Source organism: Eschscholzia californica, unplaced genomic scaffold (assembly GCF_041429995.1).
Source record: "Eschscholzia californica isolate CP2 unplaced genomic scaffold, dmEscCali1.0.p SCAF_1, whole genome shotgun sequence".
Taxonomy (NCBI): Eukaryota; Viridiplantae; Streptophyta; class Magnoliopsida; order Ranunculales; family Papaveraceae; genus Eschscholzia; species Eschscholzia californica.
In genome coordinates, this window is record NW_028238198.1 from 35,073,658 (window position 1) to 35,096,700 (window position 23,043).

At 36.5% G+C, this 23,043-nt stretch overlaps 1 protein-coding gene and 1 pseudogene across 2 annotated transcripts; both read left to right on the forward strand.

Moving 5' to 3' along the window:
- The first annotated feature begins 428 nt into the window (after positions 1–428).
- LOC147566370 (beta-fructofuranosidase, insoluble isoenzyme CWINV1 pseudogene) lies at positions 429–2,315 on the forward strand (annotated as a pseudogene).
- LOC147566371 (mediator of RNA polymerase II transcription subunit 23-like) lies at positions 1,877–23,043 on the forward strand. 2 transcript variants are annotated; one of them, XM_086652866.1, is made up of 22 exons: positions 2,446–2,752; positions 2,840–2,883; positions 3,120–3,219; positions 4,793–4,891; positions 5,064–5,767; positions 8,055–8,289; positions 9,587–9,804; positions 10,131–10,344; positions 11,148–11,428; positions 14,232–14,315; positions 15,457–15,551; positions 15,719–15,881; positions 15,957–16,202; positions 16,454–16,624; positions 16,725–16,838; positions 17,025–17,150; positions 19,634–19,782; positions 20,511–20,751; positions 20,826–21,600; positions 22,015–22,196; positions 22,404–22,507; positions 22,609–23,043. In XM_086652866.1, exons 5-22 carry the CDS (start codon positions 5,117–5,119, stop codon positions 22,811–22,813), a joined length of 4,254 nt encoding a protein of 1,417 aa, XP_086508992.1. In that variant the 5' UTR covers positions 2,446–2,752; positions 2,840–2,883; positions 3,120–3,219; positions 4,793–4,891; positions 5,064–5,116; the 3' UTR covers positions 22,814–23,043. The 2 variants fall into 2 exon arrangements, with proteins under 2 accessions (XP_086508991.1, XP_086508992.1); XM_086652865.1 differs by having other exon boundaries at positions 1,877–2,752; positions 4,793–5,767.

Consider the following 23,043-nt stretch of genomic DNA (forward strand, 5'->3'; position numbering starts at 1 on the left):
GTCATGTAGTATGAGTATAAGAGTAGCATCCGTCGAAAAAAAGATCACCCTAAGATGATTATTTCATGGTTATTAATAAGGAATCAAAGCAGATGTTTCTATTTCACCAACTTTCTTCCTACATAACCAATGTAGATTTTAAAGTTGAATGTTTTTTTCCCTTTGTTCTTTTTTCTAGTTTCTCCATTTTTTTCACTTTAGTAAGAACTTCACTACTTTCTACATCCATGACTAAACTCTTATGTTGAACAAAGTTGATAGTGAAACATCAAGAATCACGCGCATCTTGCGTGTTAGTCGTCTAGTTTTTTAGTGTTAGTACTACCCCACTACCATAACATTGAAAGTTTGAAACTTCTTTTACTTTTCTTGTCATTGTAGACATTATAAACATTTTTGTTCTATGATGTGCACAGGATATCCTATCGGATCAAGTAGAGTTCGATAGTCGATCAATATAAATACCCTTATTGTGTTGTGGGTTCTCATTAGAATCTTCGAAGGGTGAGTTCTAGTCATGGCTGACTCTGTTGTTTTCTTCATTTGTTTTTGTTTTGTTTTTCTTAGTTATGGTGTGGAAGTTGAATCTTCTCATCCTGTTTACTCTAATCTTGAATCATTTCAATACCTTTATCCAACTTCAATGAAAAATCAACCTCACAGAACTGGTTTTCACTTCCAACCTTCAAAAAATTGGATGAATGATCCTAATGGACCAATGATTTATAAGGGAATTTACCATTTCTTCTATCAGTACAATCCATTTGGTGCAGTTTCGGGTAATATAATATGGGCTCACGCTACCTCAACCGATCTTGTAAATTGGGTTCACCATAAGCCTGCTTTAGAACGAAATGAACCATATGACATAAACGGGTGTTGGTCTGGGTCCGCTACGATACTTCCTGGGGGTAAACCCGTCATTATTTACACCGGAAATGATGAGCAAAACCGTCAATCACAAAACTTAGCAGTACCGCAAAACTTGTCTGATATTTTCCTTAGAGAATGGATTAAATCACCTCAAAATCCTGTCATGGCTTGGACAACCATGAATGGAATCAATGCAACTTCATTCAGAGATCCAACTACTGCTTGGAAAGGTCTTGATGGAAGATGGAGATTACTTGTCGGAAGCAAAAGAAAACGTCGAGGATTAGCGTTTCTCTATAGAAGTAAAGATTTTGTACATTGGGTCAAATCACAACACCCAATCCATTCGGCAACAAGAACCGGAATGTGGGAATGTCCGGACTTTTTTCCTGTCTTTCTTAACAGCAAAAATGGAGCCGACACTTCTCTAATGACTTAAAATGTTAAATATGTGCTTAAACTGAGCTTAGACGATACTAAACACGACTACTACACGGTTGGAAAATATTATCATGAAAAGGATAAGTATATCCCAGATATTGAGTCTATAGATAATGATTCAGGACTTGGATATGATTATGGAAAATTCTATGCTTCGAAAACATTTTTTGACAGTTCAAAGAACCGAAGAATCTTGTGGGGTTGGCTAAATGAATCATCCGAAAGTTTTATCGAAGATATAAAGAAGGGATGGGCTGGAATTCAGGCAATTCCTCGGAGTCTTTGGCTCGATAAAACCCAAAAGCAACTAGTCCAATGGCCAATTGTAGAGATCGAAAAGCTTCGAGAAAACCAAGTCCATTTGCCTATTACAGAGCTTAAAGGTGGATCATTAGTTCAAGTTCTTGGAGTAAAGGCTTCCCAAGCAGATGTAGAGGTAAAAATTTGAACTATCAAATTTGGAGAGAGCTGAAAATTTGAACCCAAGTTGGGTAAATGCTCAACTACTATGCAGTAAAAAAGAAGCATCAATTAAAGGAAGTTTAGTACCATTTGGTCTTTTAGTCTTGGCATCGAAAAACTTGGAAGAACAGACAGCTATCTTCTTTAGAGTATTCAAAGGTCATAAGAGATATATAGTACTCATGTGTAGTGATCAAAGCAGGTCTTCTTTGAATCAAGGACTAGATAAAACTACCTATGGAGCTTTTGTGAATGTGGATCCTCTCCATGAACAACTTTCACTTAGAACCTTGATAGATCACTCTGTAGTGGAGAGTTTTGGTGGGGAAGGAAAAGCTTGTATAAGTGCTAGAATGTATCCAAAATTGGCTATTGATAATGAAGCTCATCTTTATGTATTCAACAATGGGACAGAAAGTATAAGAGTTTCAAATTTTAATGCTTGGACAATGCTGAAATCAATTGAAGAAAAAGTGAATGAATGGAAACTTGAAACTCAATTGAAGATAACTAGAAATGGCAAAAGTAGTTGTAGTTGAGATGTGGGGATATCATTAAAGAAACTCTCACTATCTCTTTCTTTTCTTTTTTTACTTCTTTCACTTCTTTAGTTATTAGTATCTCCTTGTCTTTATGTATTTTAGGATTTTGAATAATTTGAAGCAACATTGCTAAAAAAAAAAAAAAAAAATAACCAATGTAGATTTTGAAGGGTGCCCCCCCTCCCTCCACTATTAGGCCATTTCCCCAAAGGAAATCAATTTACACCCTTTTCGCAACTTCTCTCTCCTATGTAAACTGTTTCTTTCATCTTTTTCTCTCTCAGTACTTGGACTGTATCAGTTCTTCATCATCGCCAACTTGAAGTGGGGAACAACAAATTATGGATCAAAATCAGAGACCAGCTCCTCCTAGAACTTACCAGTTCCAACCTGCTCGTACTGCCATTATTGATCTCTTCAACCTCTACCTTGGGGTATGCAACTTTCCCAAACCCTCATTCTCTCTCTCTCTACCTCTATAAGATGTATCATCATTTGTATTTACTTCATTTTGTCTTCAGAGAAATTCGCGCCAAATTTCTGAAGACTCAATTGGTGAAACTCCGTAAGTATTGTTATTTCCCTCTTCTACTGTTTCTTTCATCGTTTAATTTGCTCAGTAACCATTTTTAATTTGAGTTTGGGGGTTTAGGTTTCAACAAGTGAAATAGTGATTGAGTGAGAAAAAGTTGTTTGCTTTAAGTCAAAAATTCAATTGATCACTATGAACTTTGTTTAAATTTACTTGCTTTAGTGAATATTCTGATCATTTATTCTTTCTGAACAAAAATTTGCTTTTAGGAACAAATATCAAAAGAGGGTAACTGCTCTTAACAGAGAGCTTCCTCCACCAGATGAGCAGTTCCTTTTTGATTTTCAGCAAATTCAGAGCCAGTTCCCAGTAAGTCTTGAATTTGTTAATGTTGTATCTTGTCCATGAAAATCCCCATTTCCATGTTTTATTAGTTCTCCTATTTAACAGAAACGCTATTAGACTTCGAAATCCAGCTTTTACTAAATTTAGAGAAACTATTAGTTTGTGGACATCCAACTGAATAGCAATTGGCAAGGAGTGGAGAGGCCGTAGATATTGTATTGTTAGGCCATGACTAATCCTTGGTCACGAGAATTTGCTTTGTCAAGGTGGGACTACTCTCCCATAAACATCGTGAAGTTGTTTGGGTGAGAGGAAGGAGAAGTAATTTCATGTGTGTCATGACTCACAACGAAAAACAGTCACAAGGACAGTTCACGATTTCCATACGTTATTATGTTGTTAATGTCTGAGGGAATTTCTGCCTCACTTTAACTTAATAATAATATTAATAATGAAAGGAAAAATAGAATATTAGAGTTTCTAATGAAACACCATCTAAGCAAAGTGTAGGCGGGATGTCCACTCGTATTGACTGGCTCTAAAGTGCTTGAAAGTGGGAACTCTAACCTGATTAAGAGGTAATAAGGTAAACTAAGTTTAAATTAGTAACTAGAACGAGGTCTTTGAATGACAAATGACTGATTTGTAAAGAAAAAATAATCAGGAAAAAGACATCACAAGTCTTGCATTTAATGGATAATGAAGTTTTAACAATAACAAAACTACCTTATGTTGGGGTTTGCACCCTATTAGTACTGTATCTAATTCTTAAAATTAGTATTTTGTAACTGCGTTTTCAGAAAGACCAAACTATCCTTCTAGATCCTAGTGACTCTATACTAGATGTTAAACCCTTTCCTTCAGATTCATGAGTGTAGTAGTACAAAGCTATTTTTACATCCATTTGAATTGTTGAAGTAACTCTTGCTTATAGATAAGAGCTCGCTATTAACTCTCTAAATGTTTTTATCGCTCTTAGTTGTGAATGTATAAGATGATTTTAACCTTCTTTCTGTTTTTGAAGTTTGAACAATGTTTTCTAGCTCTGGTTTTGGACTTGTTAGGATTGTCGAGCAGTAAGATGAAGGGGTCTCAAATGATCTGATAGAGATACTTACAGTGAGGACCTTTTAATGTCATATGCACTGATTATTGGGCACACAATAAATTATAATATAAAGAAGCAAACAATCGGGAGGGCATGTGATGAATGGGTCTGAGATTTCAATCCTTGATATATTGTGTATATATATATATATATATATATATATATATGTGAGTTTCTTTGATAGTAAATTGTTAACGAAAATATGGAGAAATAAATAGTTGAAGTTGAAGAGGGGGCATGATATACTAACCGAGACTAAAGACTGTATAAACCAGTAGGAATGAAGATGAATATTAGAGAAAAACTCTGGACACCATATTGGCAGAGCACTAGGTAACAAGCACAGGCTCCACGCTCCAAAGCTCCATGGTAGTTAAAGGGGTTATTTCTGCTTGAATTATTAATGAATAATGATTTTTATCGAAAGGAGAAACAATTGAAAACAAAAGAAAGATTACATTGCTATATCCATATTTGCATATTTTGCAGGATCAGGAGCAACTTCGTGTGGCGACTGAGTCAGTTCTTACTTCTTTAGTTGTGCAATATAGCAGTCACATACCACGAGCAGAGTTTCTTCTTTTCGCGGTACGTAGATTGTACAGCATAGATTATGTAAACTGGGACACGTTCTTGCCTTCTCTCCTTTCTTCCGTCTCTTCAGCAGAGACTTCATTTGGAGAAGGGAGTCATCAAGGACCTGCTGCCCTTTCATCCAGTGGTTTAGCACAATCTTTGATTATGCCGTCTTCGAACGCAGTTCCTTATTCTTCTACTTTTCATCCTTCAAATCCTGCATCCCCTCTGCCTTCGATGCACGGCATTGGATCTCCTGCTCAGTCTGCCACAGAACCATCAGCTTGTGCAAATGGATCGCCCGTAAAATCTTCTTCTATTTCCTCCTCAGGACAGAGGGTTAATCCATCACTTAGAGATACTGCTATCAGCCATCTACGTCAGGTATCCTGCAAGATTATTTTAGCTGGGCTTGAATCCAACTTAAAGCCAGTTACTCATGCAGACATATTTTCCCATATGTTAAATTGGTTGATCAACTGGGATCGTATACACCAAGGGGTTGACGAATTTGATGGTGCACGAGTTCGGAATCCTGACAGATCTCTGAGGCAATGGTTACATAGTTGTCTTGATGTCATTTGGCTGTTGGTTGACGAAGATATATGTCGGGTTCCTTTCTATGAATTACTTCGCAGTGGCTTGCAGTTCATTGAAAACATTCCTGATGATGAAGCCTTATTTACTCTTATTTTGGAAATCCACAGGAGACGAGATATGGTTGCTATGCATATGCAAATGTCAGATCAGCAGATTCACTGCCCAACTTTTGGTACATATCGAGTTTTATCTCAAACTTATCCTAGTATTGCAGGGGAACCATCGACAAACCTGCGATATTCACCAATTACATATCCCAGTGTTCTAGGAGAACCCTTACACGGAGAGGTGGTAGCCTTTTTTCATGAACTTTCCTTTTTTTTCCCTTCTCTTTTCATTTTATTCTTTTTTGTGTCACCCTAAAACAACAAATTTTAGTTATCTGTAGATTATACTTCTTATAACAGGTAGGTTATTAGTTTAAAATGTCTGTCAAGAAGAAATTATGCTGTAGTAGATTCTTTATGTGAAAAAACAAGTGGTTTTAAGGACGTTATTTTAGTTTTGCCCCCATCACTATTCTAAATAACAAGAACAATTACTGTAACTTTTCGGGGAAAGTCATTGTCGTTTAGGACAAGAAAAGGGAAAAGGGATTGATCAAGGACTTGAAAACATTTATATAATAAGATAGATAAGTACTAGTGTCACACAAGCAAGGAATGAAATTTCGGTTTCGGTGGAAATTTCGGTCGGTCCAAAAGTGGAAACGTTTCGTAGAAATGTTTCGGTCAGTGTGGAAATCTTACAAATCTACAGAAATGATAGAAACATGATGCAATTATGTATAACAAGATTATTAAACCATAATGAAGCATAAAAATGATGTTTAACATTATCTATTAGTTTGAGGGAGTATTAACAATTACACAGTTACTTGTGGGGGTAAACTGAATAATTTTTTGGCTATAACACCCAAAAGATAACATTCTTACTGATAATAATTGACAAACTATGTTAGTTTGAGAAGGTATCGTCAATTACACAGTTATATTAAAGGTGTTACTAAGATAAAATCAATTTAGGCAGTTAAGTCAAGGCGTAAATCATTCAAATAGATTTAAAAACCATGGAAAACATAACATAAAATCAAGACAGATCTAAGAGAAATGAAGATGAAAAAGACGAAGAAATGGATATGTTTCTAGTATTAGTTTCTCCGGGTTTTTTGCTAGACTTCTACTATGTCGGTCGAAATTTCCATCATGTCGGTGGAAATTTCGATATTTCTCACAACTTCGGTGGAAATGTCGATCATGTCGGTGGAAACTATGCAGGAAATAGTTGTAAGTGTTATTTCGTGCACCTAATCTCATTTTAGGAAACGTTTCGCGAAATTTCGGTGAAATTTCGGGAAGTTTCATTCCTTGCACACAAGTAGAATCTAGAAATCACTTATTGATGCCTTAGATATCACACCTAAGGGCGGGTTTGCATCACAAAAACTAGAAAGCTGAATACTACACTTAGGCAATGACTAAACTCTTGTGAGTTAGGACTCTAAAGGACGTTAAATACTTTTGACCACACTTGACCACCGTAATATTTAGAAAGCAGCAGCAGTTCCGCAAAGACGCATGTGGATTAGGCCCACATAATTCAAGGTCCAAGGTGGACCCTTCATCTAGAACATGCTACATCAGAATTTGGGTCTTAGAATCCTTCTTTGACGTCTTCCATTGTAACGCCCCAAGCCTTAGGAGTTATCGATATTGTCCCCGCTTTGACCACCTCACGGTACATGGTTTTATTCTTGGCGAAGGCACCACGAGCCCACCCAAAAGGCCTCGGTACTTACTAAGCTTGAGCATACATCTATAGCCCAGTCTCTGGACACTCTTGCGAGCAATGTGGGACTATTCCATCCATATGCCTTAATGGCTGGTGTTGCCATCCATCTCGATCACGTTGTGTCGCGGATTACTAGACTAGAGTCCAATAGACATGAGCTTAATGAAAGGGATAACTTTATCCCATAATTTTGAAATTTGGTATCCATGTGCATCGTTGTAACATGGATAATATTTCAGCTCCTTAAGATGTCTTTGATAAGTAGGCGCATAGCCTGGAAATTGATTTTTCTAGGAAGAAGACTGAAATCTATATTTTCTAACTCCCCAGAATATAAGTTACCCTTAATAAGACTGTTCTTGTGGTTGTTCATTGTGTGCTTCGTTGATAATACGTAAAGATTTGGTAGTACGAGAGAGAGGTAGAACTTTCCTTAGAGGCTAATTAGCATTTTGGAGTTTGTAAGAATAAAAGTTAGTATGTAAGTGTATTTACCAAAATAAGATCAAACTAATATATTGAGATTAAATTGCCAGTGACAACTCGGCCGACCTACCAACAGTATATATATTCGCCTCAATTTTGAGAATGGATACTTGGTAACAGATGGTAATTTGTAAGATTTAATAGTAATTTGTCTTTTTTTTTTTTCTTGAAGGAACTTACTAGGAATACGTCAATTATTGCTGCTTGATTTAGGGCGAGTTTATAAACATTTGATAGGCCTGTGAGTTGTGACTGGCTTGTTTATTGAGTAGTTTTCCTTTCTACGACGTTGATATAGGACCTTGCGTCTTCTATTCAAAGAGGGAGCCTGGACTGGGAAAGAGCTCTTCGTTGTGTGAGACATGCTCTTCGTACTACCCCATCACCTGACTGGTGGAGGCGTGTGCTTGTTGTGGTCCCTAGTTATCGAAATAATGCTCAAGGGCCAACTCCTGGTGCAGTTTTCTCTTCCGAAATGATTTGTGAAGGGACCATCGACAGAACAATGGAACTGCTGAAGTTGACAAGTTCAGGCAATAATTCCTCACTTTCTACCTGATATAATTGGACATAAATTTGAAGTTAACATTATTTCCTAATTCTGTTTGAAATATGAATGAAACATTTTGGCGTTTCTGCTATTATATTGAATATGGCATATTTCCAGTTTTCCACCAAACTGACCAAAATATTTCCATAGTCACAGTCAACTGACAGGAAATTTCACTTCCAATTTTTCTTTGTATTTATTTGATCCCTGACTGACTGAAGCGATCAAACACTTCAGTGAACAATAACTTTTACCAACCGTCGAAGAAAAGAGTATAAAACTTAAATAAATTGGATATTATTTCAAATTTCAGCAAAAAATTACAAAAAACTACAATTGAAAAGAGGTTCGGTTACTAAACTATCCTTCTCTGATATAATGAGAAATGCAAAATACCCCAATTTTATAGTAGCCTGTAAAGAGACAAAAAATGCCTCGTAAAACTCCTATCATTCAATTTTATCTCCATCCTCATCTTCAAGTTTTATGCATCACCTTCCATTATCTAATTCGTTAAAGAACAAACTGTTTTCTGATGTGTTGGTTAGTTAAGGATATATCCTTTAACTTCTTTTGTTTGTGGACAAGACATCAATAATTGATTCACTTCCATCTTTTAAATAGTACCACTTCATCTTTTTTTGCCTATAATATTGATACCACACACTAATAGAGTTTTAATAGCAGAACCCAGATGTGAACTTTTTCAATAACATACAAGTCCATAGTTACAGTGAAGATATTCATCCTTGATTTTCTTGCGTAGTACAGAAACTATTTTAATCTTGCAATTGCTTACATTGTTTATGGGGCCTACCGTGAGATGATGCAGAGGTCAAGGAGTATAATATATCCAACATATATGTTATTTTCTTACTTGTTTCCTCACCATTCGTAACCAAACTATTACCACAAAATATTTCTCTTTCCAGCGAGACCAGAACATATACTGATATACCTAACTCAAAGTTTGATACCTTAATTGAGGCAAGCGTTGATATGTGAGTTTCTGCCATTGTAAAGGAGAAATGATTTCTGTGGCAACCATCGATATAACCAGAGAATTGCTGAAGTTGACAATTCCTTGCAATAGAGTTTAACTTTATATAATTTTTTGCATTTTCCACATGATGTAAATCCTTGGCACGTTAGAATTTCCTCTAATTCCGTCTGTCTGAAAATAGATAAAACAGAAACATATGCACCCTAATACTTCATAGGCCTCCCTTCCATGTTACCACTAATTTTAGTCTGGTTTCTTCTCAATTGATTCTTTGCAGATACATTATGCTGGCAAGAGTGGCTTATATTTTCAGACACATTTTTCTTTCTCATGAAGAGCGGTTGTATTGATTTTCTAGATTTTGTGGATAGGCTTGCATCTCGAGTTCTAAAGGGTGATCCTCAGATTCTTCGGAGTAATCATGTCACTTGGCTGCTTACCCAAATAATTCGTATTGAGATCGTCACGAGTGCCCTAAATACCGACCCCAGGAAGGTTCACACCAACCTTACTTTAATTACATACCTTGCTCATTCTCTTTCTGATTTATGGGTTTGACATGTACATTTTTGGCCGCTACCTGTTTATTCCCTTCGCTGCGGTAAATGATTATTTAACAATCTTATTCAGAATAATACCACTTATTGAGTTCTAGAAATAAAAACAAAGACTGAAGACAGTTACAAGGTCTTCCTATTTTTCTTCATAGTAAGCCCAAGTAAAATAACTTACTCATCGACATGCTTTGGATTGGCGTTGTCCCTTTCACAAATTATTACATTTGATGCAATATAACTCTGTGTTGAAATTCTGTTTGTTAGGTGGAAAGTATAAGAAAGATCCTATCTTTTCATAAAGAAGATAGAAACTCTGATCCAAATAATGTTACTCCTCAAAGTACACTGTTTGATTTTATAAGCAGTAGTCAGACTCTTCGCATCTGGTCGTTCAACACTTCAATTAGAGAATATTTAAATCATGAGCAGCTTCAGAAAGGCAAGCAGATAGATGAATGGTGGAAGCAAGTGACTAAAGGTATATTTGTGTTAAGTGCTGGGACAGTATTTTGTTAATTTAAGAGTGAAATTGAATCAGAATATTTCTTGTCGCTTCGCCTATCTGGTGCCATTCCTGTCTCTGCTATTAATGTGTAACTCATTGCATGCATTTTGTCTTCTCATGTTCTCATTATGTTTCAATATCTTAATTCGTTTGGGGCCCATGCTAGTTCTTCACTTCTTGAGACCATATTATTATGAATCAAGACCCCTTTTGTTTCTCAGGGTGACTAGAATGGAAGAAATCAGGTTTGTACTGGTATGATGGTATCTCACAGTCTGTCTTGCGACATGTGGCTGGTTGAAGTCGTCTTGAAACCATTCCCACTTTGAGAAATACGTAATAGTGATCTGCTATTCATCGTGGTACCCTGGTGCTGTTGTATTAGCATACGGCTGGCAAATAGAAAAGACAACATTTATAGTTCTAAAGTCTAAACTGCTCTTGTTATGGTTGCATTTAACCAGAGCAACTTCAGTCACATAAAATGTCATGAAAAAACTTCTCACGATCTTTATGTCGTGCGGAACTCCATTGCGAGGCTGAGTAACTATGATCCTTGGCTACTGTTTATAATGCTTGTATGTAACGCGTATAACTGGCATTTTTATACAAGTGTAGTTGTTCAATACAATTTTTTTGGGCAGTCCTCTTAAAATTGATCACATCCTATTCGAGGATCAACTTCTTCTTGCCACGGTTGAAGCATGATGTAATTGTACAATCTTTCCTAACTCCACAGCTATATCAGACTCAAGACATTTTTGTTTTTATTGTAGGAGAGCGTATGCTTGATTACATGAATTTGGATGATAGATCAATTGGAATGTTTTGGGTTCTTTCATATACAATGGCACAACCTGCCTGTGAAGCTGTTATGAATTGGCTGACCTCTTCTGGAGTTACAGAACTGTTACCAGGATCAAATGTGCAGACAAATGAGAGAGTAATGGTAATGCGAGAATGTTGCCCAATTCCAATGCCACTGTTATCTGGCCTTTCAATCAATTTGTGTATGAAGCTGAGTATTCAACTTGAAGAATCTATATTTATTAACCAGGTATTCTCAGTAGTAATTCATTGTGCTTCATTTCTTGCCTGTTAGATTATTACTTTTGGATGATGCAATATATATTTTGTGATAAAATTTCATTAAATTCATTTCATGATGATTATCTGATCTAAGAAGCACCTTCTAAAGGTTGTGTACTTGTGTTTAACAAAAGATATATGTTTTTAAAAGAGGCAGACATTTAATAAGAAATCCAAAGTAAAGAATAAAACACATGGTTGAGCCTGATTACAAACAAATTCTGGTACTGGTAGGCCAGGCTACACTAGTAGGCTGATAACAAATAACTTAAGTTAGAACCACATCCAAGGAATGAAATTTCGGTTTCGGTGGAAATTTCGGTCGGTCCAAAAGTGGAAACGTTTCGTAGAAATGTTTCGGTCAGTGTGGAAATCTTACAAATCTACAGAAATGATAGAAACATGATGCAATTATGTATAACAAGATTATTAAACCATAATGAAGCATAAAAATGATGTTTAACATTATCTATTAGTTTGAGGGAGTATTAACAATTACACAGTTACTTGTGGGGGTAAACTGAATAATTTTTTGGCTATAACACCCAAAAGATAACATTCTTACTGATAATAATTGACAAACTATGTTAGTTTGAGAAGGTATCGTCAATTACACAGTTATATTAAAGGTGTTACTAAGATAAAATCAATTTAGGCAGTTAAGTCAAGGCGTAAATCATTCAAATAGATTTAAAAACCATGGAAAACATAACATAAAATCAAGACAGATCTAAGAGAAATGAAGATGAAAAAGACGAAGAAATGGATATGTTTCTAGTATTAGTTTCTCCGGGTTTTTTGCTAGACTTCTACTATGTCGGTCGAAATTTCCATCATGTCGGTGGAAATTTCGATATTTCTCACAACTTCGGTGGAAATGTCGATCATGTCGGTGGAAACTATGCAGGAAATAGTTGTAAGTGTTATTTCGTGCACCTAATCTCATTTTAGGAAACGTTTCGCGAAATTTCGGTGAAATTTCGGGAAGTTTCATTCCTTGACCACATCCCACATATATGTGTGAAAGTGAAACCAATTAGGAGTCCCAGTTACAAAAAAATCCGTGTAGGCCTTTTATCTCACTCACAGGATGTTCCTACCCCATAGAATAAGGTTCCCTTGGTGCAATCTATGATTTCTGCCTTAGGAAGGGATTCTCCTTGAAGATTTTTTTGTCCTCTCTTTCCAGAGGCACCACATAATGGCCGTGGGGGGGTCAGATTCCATACTCCCCCCCACCCCCCCCCCCCCCCCCCCCCCCCCCCCCCCCCCTCCCCCACCTTTGGTTTCTTGAGGTTCTTCCATTGTTCAAGAATCTCTCAAATGGTTCTTGAGTAGCACCAGCTTAAATTCAGAGAATGCGTGTAGTAGCTCCAAATGTACGAGGCAGTATTGCAATTTATGAGGGGATGATTGACTCTTTCCTCCCACACTCCGCAGAGATCACATCTGTTGATCTAGATTGCTCCCCGTTTCCTAAGCTGGTCAACTGTCTAAAGTTTTTGATGCACAGCTGTCCATGGCGTGAAACTTACCCTCGGGGGAATCGACTTTCTCCAATTCACACGATTGACGGGGAAGTCTCTATCTAAGGTGTCCGAGTTTAGTATCTTGTAACAGTTTTTCACCAAGAGTCGAAACATCATTTTATTATTTCTCTTTCCAGACCAATGTATCCTCTGCTTCTGCAACAGTGATCCTTCTAGAACTGTAAGAAGCGCAGCCATGACTGGATTTTCCTTTCTTTTAGGTTTCTCATGATATTCAGGTTCCAAATGAGACCCTGTATGGATGTGGACATAAATTAGTGTACTGCCACTTGCTTGTGCTGGATATAGAGTATATCACTGGAAATCTGTCTTCTCGGCTAATCTCCATGCACGAAATATCATCCAAAAACAAATCGTGTTGCCTCTACCTAGCTTCCATTTAGTGGTGCGCTTCGCCCTTGGATGTCTGGTGTGGATACCTCTCCACATTCTGCTGCCGTACTTCTCTTCTGGTTTCTGCGACTCTCACCCACATTTGTGTTCTCCATATTTGTCTTTGATGGCTCATCTCCAAAATGCTTCTTTCTCAGTGCCAGACTTCCATAGCCATTTGGAAGAAAGAGCATCTTTTATATTCTGTTAAATACCGACTAGTCATCAAATGATTTCTCTTTTACCTCTTCTTTCAGCTACTGTTCATACTTCATAGTTTGTACAGATTTTTTGATTATCTTCATATCTTCTTGTTTCATAAGTAGTCAACTACGTATATAAGTATCTGCCTTGAGATACTTTGTATCTGGTAGACGGGTAGCTAATATTTGTTAGCCTACCCCTACTGCATATAATATACTTTGTGGAATTCTGTAGGTGTCCCCCTAATACATTGGGTATATGCATTTGATTTGTGCTCAGCATTCTATGGTTCTAAGAGAAAAATTATGACTTCTCTCCAGTATGGCAGTTATGAAGAGTAGTCAGTCGTGACTCACTAACAACTTAGAGTGGGTGAACCTACTGTCGGTAAATTCTGTAGTAATCTGGCTGCTGAAAGAGTATTCTTAACCAGTAGTACTATCATATGCTGGTTTCTGATAACTATAACATGTTCTCATTTTTCTTTTTGAAAGGGAAATCAGTTGTGATGCAACTACCCTGGGGCAAATGAACTTTATTTTGTTGTTAAGCTTTAGTCTCGCAAGAAACTCTTTCTTTCTAGTGTTAATTTTGTATCACGTAATATCCAGCTTCTAAGTTTTGTTCCTTTTAAATTATTTGCAGGTCATCCCGAGCATTTCAATGGTGGAAACATATGTCAGATTGTTGCTAAATCACCCCCAATCTTTATTTCGGCCGCATTTCGCTGTAATTTCATCTACTTCTATGTTGGCCAGTGAGATATTTCTTAGTTGGTGTATGCACATTATTTATATATTTTCAAGCAAACATGAGTGCTTGTTTGTTTGCTAATGCCAATTTCACGAGAACATGTTGAACACATGGCCCACTTTCTTTAGCAGCGAAAGAGAAGAAAGTTTCTTCTTTTACAATTTAGGTGCAGAGATGCTAAGTGGCAAATTATATTCCTAGTCTACATCAATTTTTTAAATTTTGGAGATCAACCATGAACCATTTCTAATCAGTAATTTGGACATCCCATTTGTAATTACTTATTGTTAGTTTTCATGTTATTGTTTGTACTATTGGAAATCAAGGAATGAAACTTCCCGAAATTTCACCGAAATTTCGCGAAACGTTTCCTAAAATGAGATTAGGTGCACGAAATAACACTTACAACTATTTCCTGCATAGTTTCCACCGACATGATCGAAATTTTCACAGAAATGATGGAAATTTCGACCGACATAGTAGAAATCTAGCAAAAAAACCGGAGAGACTAATACTAGAAACATATCCCTTCCTTCGTCTTTTTTATCTTCATTTCTCTTAGATCTCTCTTGCTTTTTATGTTATGTTTTCCATGGTTTTTAAATCTATTTGAATGATTTACGCTTTGACTTAACTGCCTAAATTGATTTTATCTTAGTAACACCATGATATAACTGTGTAATTGACGATACATTCTCAAACTAACACAGTTTGTTAACTATTAACTATTATCAGTAAAAATGTTATTGTTTAGGTGTTATAGCCAAGAAGTTATTCAATTTACACCCGGAAGTAATTGTGTAATTGTTAATACTCCTTTAAACTAATAGATAAAGTTAAACATCATTTTCATGCTTCATTATGGTTTAATAATCTTGTTATACATAATTGCATCATATTTCTATCATTTCTGTAGATTTGTAAGATTTCCACACTGGCCGAAACATTTCTAAGAAACGCTTCCACTTTTGGACCGACCGAAATTTCCACCGAAACCGAAATTTCATTCCTTGTTGGAAATACACTTGTGAAGTTCCCTTCATAACACATTTTGTTTTTTTCTTATTAGTCGTTGACTATGTTTCATTCAGTTTCATCCAACAGACTTATCTTGCAGAGTTTGGCACAGAAGAATCCCTCCATACTGAGCAAGCCTGGGGTATCTTTACTCCTGCTGGAAATACTAAACTATCGTTTACTTCCTCTTTACAGGTGTTCTCTTTTATGAAACTTCCCTGTGTAATTAGAATTTACACTTTCACTTAACTAAAAATTATTGTTATCCTATTCAATGCTTCTGTACTTGCCAACAAAACCATCTTCTGAAGATTGTAGCTTGTTCCATGCGCTCTTTCTTAAGGCGGTCCTTTCTTTTGTAGGTACCATGGAAGAAGCAAGGGGTTAATGTATGATGTTGCAAAACTAATTTGTATGCTAAAAGGGAAACGTGGAGAACACCGCGTATTCAGATTGGCTGAAAATTTATGCATGAATCTCATCTTGTCACTACGCGATGTTTTTTTGGTGAAAAAGGATTTGAAGGTGAAATATGTTGTGGACTTTAATCTATGTAGTTCTCTTCTATATTTTGGTAAAATAATTGGCTTGTTTTTGTAGGGTCCAACTGAGTTCACAGAAACATTAAATAGAGTAACAATAATCAGTCTTGCCATCACTATCAAGACTCGTGGCATTGGCGAGGTCGAGCATATGGTTTTCCTTCAACCTCTTTTGGAGCAAGCAATGGCGACTAGTCAACACATGTGGTCAGAGAAGACATTGCGTTATTTTCCATCTCTTATTCGCGATGCTTTAAAGGGACGTATGGACAAACGAGGGCAGTCCATTCAAGCCTGGCAGCAGGTTTGTATGGATAAAGTTAAATATGAATATCTTTGAACCCATTGTTCTAGAGAAAACATCAGGTTAGAAGTTATTTAAAGATCAACATATCCTACTAAAAATGTTGGTACTTGTCACTTTTTCAGAAATCTGAGATGAACATGAATCATTAAGATTGGTCAAATGGTTGTGATTAAGGTTACGATAATGATTTTTATCTTAATTTTTGGAGATGCCACTTCATCACAATTATGCATTTCCTACTTTGGCAGGCCGAGACAACTGTCATTAACCAATGTACACAGCTGCTTTCGCCCTCAGCTGATCCGACATATGTTGTGACCTATATTAATCGTAGTTTTCCTCAGCATCGACAATATCTGTGTGCTGGTGCTTGGATTCTTATGCAAGGGCACCCTGAAAGCATTAATAGCTTAAACCTTGTATGACTCTGCTGACTTGTCTCACTTTTGCAAACACGTTCTTTTGTAACTTAATCCTTTTGCTTTCTACTAATATCTTAGTTAAGTACTTAAATTGCAGGGACGTGTTTTGAGAGAATTTTCACCTGAAGAAGTGACATCAAATATTTACATGATGGTTGATGTTCTTCTTCATCATATTCATATGGAAATGCAGCAGGGACATCTCCTACAGGTCTATTCATTGCAATTGTTGATAAGTAAATGCGAGTCCCAGGGGACCATTATATGTAGATACCTACTAGGGGTAATCATGGGGTTTGAAGGGGACTGAAGATTATGGTTCCAGTCTCAAACTTTCGGAAGATTATGAATTTCACAAGTCGCGGCTAATTTTGCTTCATTTCTGGTTCCCTTTCAGGACCTTCTAGTGAAAGCTAGCGCGAACCTTGCTTTCTTTATTTGGACACATGAGCTACTTCCGCTGGATATTTTGCTTTTAGCACTTATAGACCGTGATGACGATCCTCACGCATTGCGAATTGTGGTATGTTAACTAAGACCAACCTTCCTTTTATATATACTTTTTGTATTAAAGGAATAGCTGAAGCTGTACAAGTGGTTGAGTAGTGTCTACTGAAATGTGTTAGCTGAAAAATCTGACGTTGATGTAAATCGTTTTCCTACGATGTACCCAATTATTTACTTTTAAACCATGTTTAAATGTTACTTTAGTTTGTTTACATGTTGCTTTAGAGCAAAGCATGAAATTTTGGTTTTCGGTGGAAATCTCGGTAGACATGGAAATTGAAATATTTCAATCATTTCGACCGATATATTTCGAAATTTATTTCCTTGTCAAAGGCATTGTTGAGAGAAACTTGGTTAAATTTCGATATCAATAGAAATTTCTGTAGGCATGGAAATAGAAATATTTCGGTATATTTAAATCTAAAAGATAAAGGGCATCATATCTGAGGTAGCAAGGTGCCAAGGTTTACTAGTTTTAATTTTCTTTTTATGTCTTATTAGTTATTAATCTAATCTATATGAAGAGCTTTTAGTAATTTGAGTTTAGAGTTCGACTTAAAAAGTTTATATTTCTCTGTTTCATACCACTTAAGGTTTATTTGGTACTCTGTTCTAGCCAGAAAACTAGATAATATTATCACATGTGAACCTTCATATTAAGATTCAGTTAACACGTTCACATTGTAGTGGTTTCAAACTCACAGGGTGCTACCCTCATCTTATTCATCTCAAGGGCTTGTTTAGCTACAATTATTAGCGTGGTTAACTTTGCGATTAAATATTTCCTTGTGGTTTAAGTTCGAGGTGGAACCTAGTCAAGTAGGGGAGCATGATGTAAACCGATCTCCTATAATGCAACCCCATTCTGATCCTGAATGCTAATTAGTTATGATTATTCCCATGGAGAAAATTCATTTACTTTCTTTGTTATTTATTAGTTCTTCTGAGTGCAGAACATGTTCATGCATATTTTTCCGTAATAGCTGTTGGGAGAATTTTGTTTATGTTCAACTTATAAGTTAATATTTTTTGTTTCATACCACTGATGGTTTGTTTGGTTCTAGTTATAAGTTATTATTAAGTTAGTTATTAGTTCTTTAGACGTCGACTTTTACATTATTGTTTATATGTGAAGGGTTCTTTGGTTCTACTCTGAAAGTAGATACTATTATCACATGTAAACCTCCATATTAAGCTTCAGCAAACACGTCCACATTAGAGTGGTTTCAAACACATGGGGAGCCCCCTCGTCTTATTCATCTCACGGGCTTATTTAGCTACAATTAGCGCGGTTCTACTTTGGCAATCAAGTATTTCCTTATGGTTTAAGTTCGAGCTGGAACTCCGTCAAGTAGGGGATCATGATGCTATGTGGTTGGTCTGGGCCGAGAATCTTGGATCTCGTCTCGCTCTCGGCCCTCTCCCGAGACGAGACTCGGCCGAGACCCCGAGTTAGGGTTTGGTCAAGTTTCTCGGCTATCTCGGCCGAGACAACAATATCTAATTATTTGGAACTTCTTTTTTGAAACTCTTAAACCTAATTGTGTACTACTATTTATTATCTTCTTATATCTTAACTACTTATTATATTCCCAATGAATCTTTAGAAACTTTATTCTAGTAGATTAGGAATACAATTATTAAGTTAGAAAAAATAGTACAAACTTGAATTAAGAACTAAGAAGAAGTGAAGAACACAAGAAGATGAATGATTGAAGTAATTTTATATTTATAATCCGGAGAATTATGACGTAATAAATAGCCAGATAAATAAATTTAGTACTTATTAGTTATTAGTTATTACTCAGTGTTAGTAGTAGGCTATTAGCTAATAGCTACACCTGCTGTCTAGGCCGAGAATCTCGGTCGGTTTTGGCCTTCGGCCGGACCGAGACCAACTACTTAGTCATGATGTAAACTGATCTTCAATGATGCATCCCACATTGATCCACTCAATACTTTTACTAATATTGCCGTGGAGAAAGTTCATTTACTTTTTTGTTATTTTTAGTTGTTTAGAGTTCAGAACAAACTTATGTATTTTTTTTCGTACTAGCTGTTAGGAGAAATGTTTTGGCCATAATGTTTTTTATTTTGGGTATGCTTTGTGTCTAAAACAATCTATGGGTACTAAGTAACTTCTGTAGTAAGGTTTACTGGTCTTAGTATGTTTCTGAGTCTTCTTAATGGAAAAAACTCTAATAACTTGAGCAACCCTAACGTAAAAGCAGCTCAAACTATATCCTAGAGTTGGTTTTCAATTTTAATTTTGGGTATGCTCAAGTTATTAGAGTTGGTTTTCAAATTGAATTCAGATGTATCTGGAGATTCCTTTAAATGCTAGTTTTGGAGTTGTTTGTTGTTTCTACTTGAAATTCTCAGTTTTTATTTCGAAGTGCAAATCTCTATATTTGCTTTCATCTACTCACTACTCAGATATATGGTTATGGAAAACTTAAAAAGTTATATTTATGGGAAGTATATTTACCCATTTTGTAGATAAGTCTACTTGACAGGCAAGAACTTCAACAAAGAATCAAGTTATTCTGTATGAATCGTGGGCTTCCCGAGCATTGGCTTCATGCAGGACTTTACAAGCGTGTTGAGTTGCAGAAAGCTCTCGGGAATCACCTTTCTTGGAAGGAGCGGTATAACTTACAAACTACTATCTATTTCATGCACACATATGTCAAGCACCAATCTTTATACTTGTTATTTGAGAACAAAAACATCAATCAAGCTGATTGGAGAAAGTCTCTGATCTTGTGAAGGATGTGTTTGTGGAGTTGGTACACATCCAACTCAAAACCAAATGGCAATAAATGGGAGAGGTCCTGTATATTTATATGTTGATTATTTTTGAGTGTTGGCCCGGGAACTTTCTTTAGTCCATGTGGGACAATTCCCATGTGTCTTGTCGTTAGCGCCCAAATCAAAAGCATTGGGCATGTTACTTGTAGGATATACAGCTATTAGGCTTATTACATGTAGGGCTTAAATCCGATACCATGTTAAGTTTGTTACCGCTCAAACAAAACAAATATGCAGTTAGATGGGAGATACACTATTATTTGATCATGAGACTTCCCTTGGTCCATGTGGGCCTATTCTCAGTCTTCTTCAAAATTGTGAAACTCTGACAATAGAGGTACTAGTCAGTGCCATTTTTAGCTATGCAAAACTTACTAACTCTACTTCAGTTTTAAAGTGCATGCAGATAATGCTATTTAGTTTTATATTCATGCAGCCTTTTCACTCATTCAATTTTGCATTTCTGGTGTGAACAGTTACCAGTATGGTCCCTTATGATTTAGATGAAGTACACATACAACCATGTATAAGTACGTCACTGACTTCTGTTTATTGTTCATAATAGGTATCCTCCCTTCTTTGATGATATTGCAGCTCGTTTGCTTCCAGTAGTTCCTTTAATCGTTTATAGGCTTATCGAGAATGATGCAACAGATATAGCTCACGAAGTTTTGGTTGTTTATTCTAAATTTCTCTCGTACCACCCCCTAAGATTCACACTTGTTCGCGATATTCTTGCATATTTTTATGGTCATCTTCCAAGCAAGTTGATTGTACGAATACTAAGCGTACTTGATCTGTCCAAGGTATTAGTACTTTTATCTCTGCTTATTCGACTCTTCTCTATTCTGTCTTGTTCTGACTGTCAGATTTTGTCCAGATCCCATTTTCGGAATCATTCCCTCAGCACATCGGTTCATCAAATCCTGCAACATGCCCACCTCCAGATTATTTTGCGACTCTCTTATTGGGTATTGTGAATAAAGTTATACCTCCTCTAAGTTGCAAATCGAGATCCGGGCCAATGGGAGATTCTACAAATACTCCTCTTCGTGCTTCAAACAACAAAACACCAGCAGCGTCTCAGTCAGGTGCAACAAATGCTTCGGAGGGTCAGAAACCATTTTATCAAATCCAGGATCCTGGTACTTATACCCAGCTTGTTCTGGAAACCGCCGCCATTGAAATCCTTTCGCTCCCAGTACCCGCTTCTCAGATAGTATCTGCACTTGTTAATATAGTTGTTCATGTTCAATCGACACTGATTCAGTCCAGTAATGGCTTGCAAGGAGCACAGAGTGCTGTTAGTCAAGGTTCCGTTTTACCTAATTCCCCTTCTGGTGGAAGCACAGATTCAATGAACACAAGTAGATCAAATCCCTCAAGTTCAGGGATTAATGCCTCCAACTTTGTTTCGAGAAGTGGTTATACATGCCAACAGTTATCTTGTTTGATGATCCAAGCTTGCGGTCTTCTATTAGCTCAGCTTCCTCCAGATTTTCATATGCAGCTTTATTTAGAAGCTTCACGTGTAATTAAAGAGTGTTGGTGGCTCACAGATGGAGAACAATCACTAAGTGAGCTAAACTCTGCTGTTGGATATGCTTTGCTGGATCCAACATGGGCTGCTCAAGACAACACATCGACTGGCATAGGTTTCTCTCTCTCTGTCTCTCAAATCTTAATTAGATACTGAACACTTCGATTTATTTTGTATTTTCGGTATAGGTAAACTTTTAGGTGATATAATATTTTTTTATTGTTGGCCTTCAGTGTCTCAGTTTATGACTTTAAGCGCAAAATATCATCCATTTCTTACCTTGGTGCCATGAAGTTCTGTATTTTTAAGATAGTTTTCTTCAACAGAACAAGAAAAAAAAATAGAAAATACATTAGGAAGTAGGTACGTTGTCGCTGTTAGAGCTTTCAGCCTTTCTTGCGTTTTCCCGACGAGACCTAATTGATAATGAAATTCTGATAGAAAACTTGCAGTTGTTTTTATATATTATTTCTTTATATATATATATGAAGTCAGGCTGACCTTTATTATGTAACTGTCTTATTTCCAGGCAATATAGTTGCTTTGCTGCATTCTTTCTTCAGTAACCTTCCCCATGAATGGCTCGAAGGGACACACGCAATCGTTAAGCATCTTAGACCCATAACTTCCGTGGCAATGTTAAGAATAATTTTCCGCATAATGGGGCCATTGCTTCCTAGACTCTCCTTTGCTCGCCAATCATTCATAAAGGTACATAAATCAGACAACATTTCATGGTTCCCTCTCTTTTATCAAGATATTGATCTCTATCAAATATATCACCGTTAAGACCAATTTTGCTTGTTGAATCCTTCAATCAGTCGGTTCTATATGTGTGTGGTCTTATATTTAAGGAACAATCTACCTTCCCATATTGTCTACAATAATGATTTTCATTATTTGTTTTTCATATTTTAGTTCATAGCGTTGCTATTCAATGTAATGGCTGACGTCTTCGGGAGGAACTCACAGGCGTCTTCTCCAGCTGAAGCTTCAGAAATAGCAGATATTATTGATTTCCTGTGAGATGATCCTTCGCGATCCTTTCGCTTATATCATTAGTTCTAATTGCTCTCTTCGATTCAAACCCATCATCTCTAATCACTTTTCCTGTATTTTTCAGCCACCATGTTGTCCTATATGAAGGACAAGGAGGACCTGTACAAAATAGCAGCAAACCAAGACCAGAGATACTAACTATATGTGGGAAACTAATGGAACATTTAAGACCAGATGTGCAACTACTTCTGTCCCATTTAAGGACTGACCCTAACTCATCCGTTTATGCAGCTACTCATCCAAAGCTGGTCCAAAATCCATCTCAGTAGTAACCCTTTCTTCTCCTCCCTTTTACTTGTTGATTTTAGGACTAGCAATACAAGTTATATATACTATGTGTTGGATGATATTTATCGATAATAGAAGGCCTAATTTACTATACTAAGATAAGGTTGTACATATTTCTTGTTCTACCGACAATTCTATTAAGTTTGAACACACTTCAGTTTCCGTCTCAATCTCGAGCTGCTGATATATGACATGATCATTTGAGTTTGAA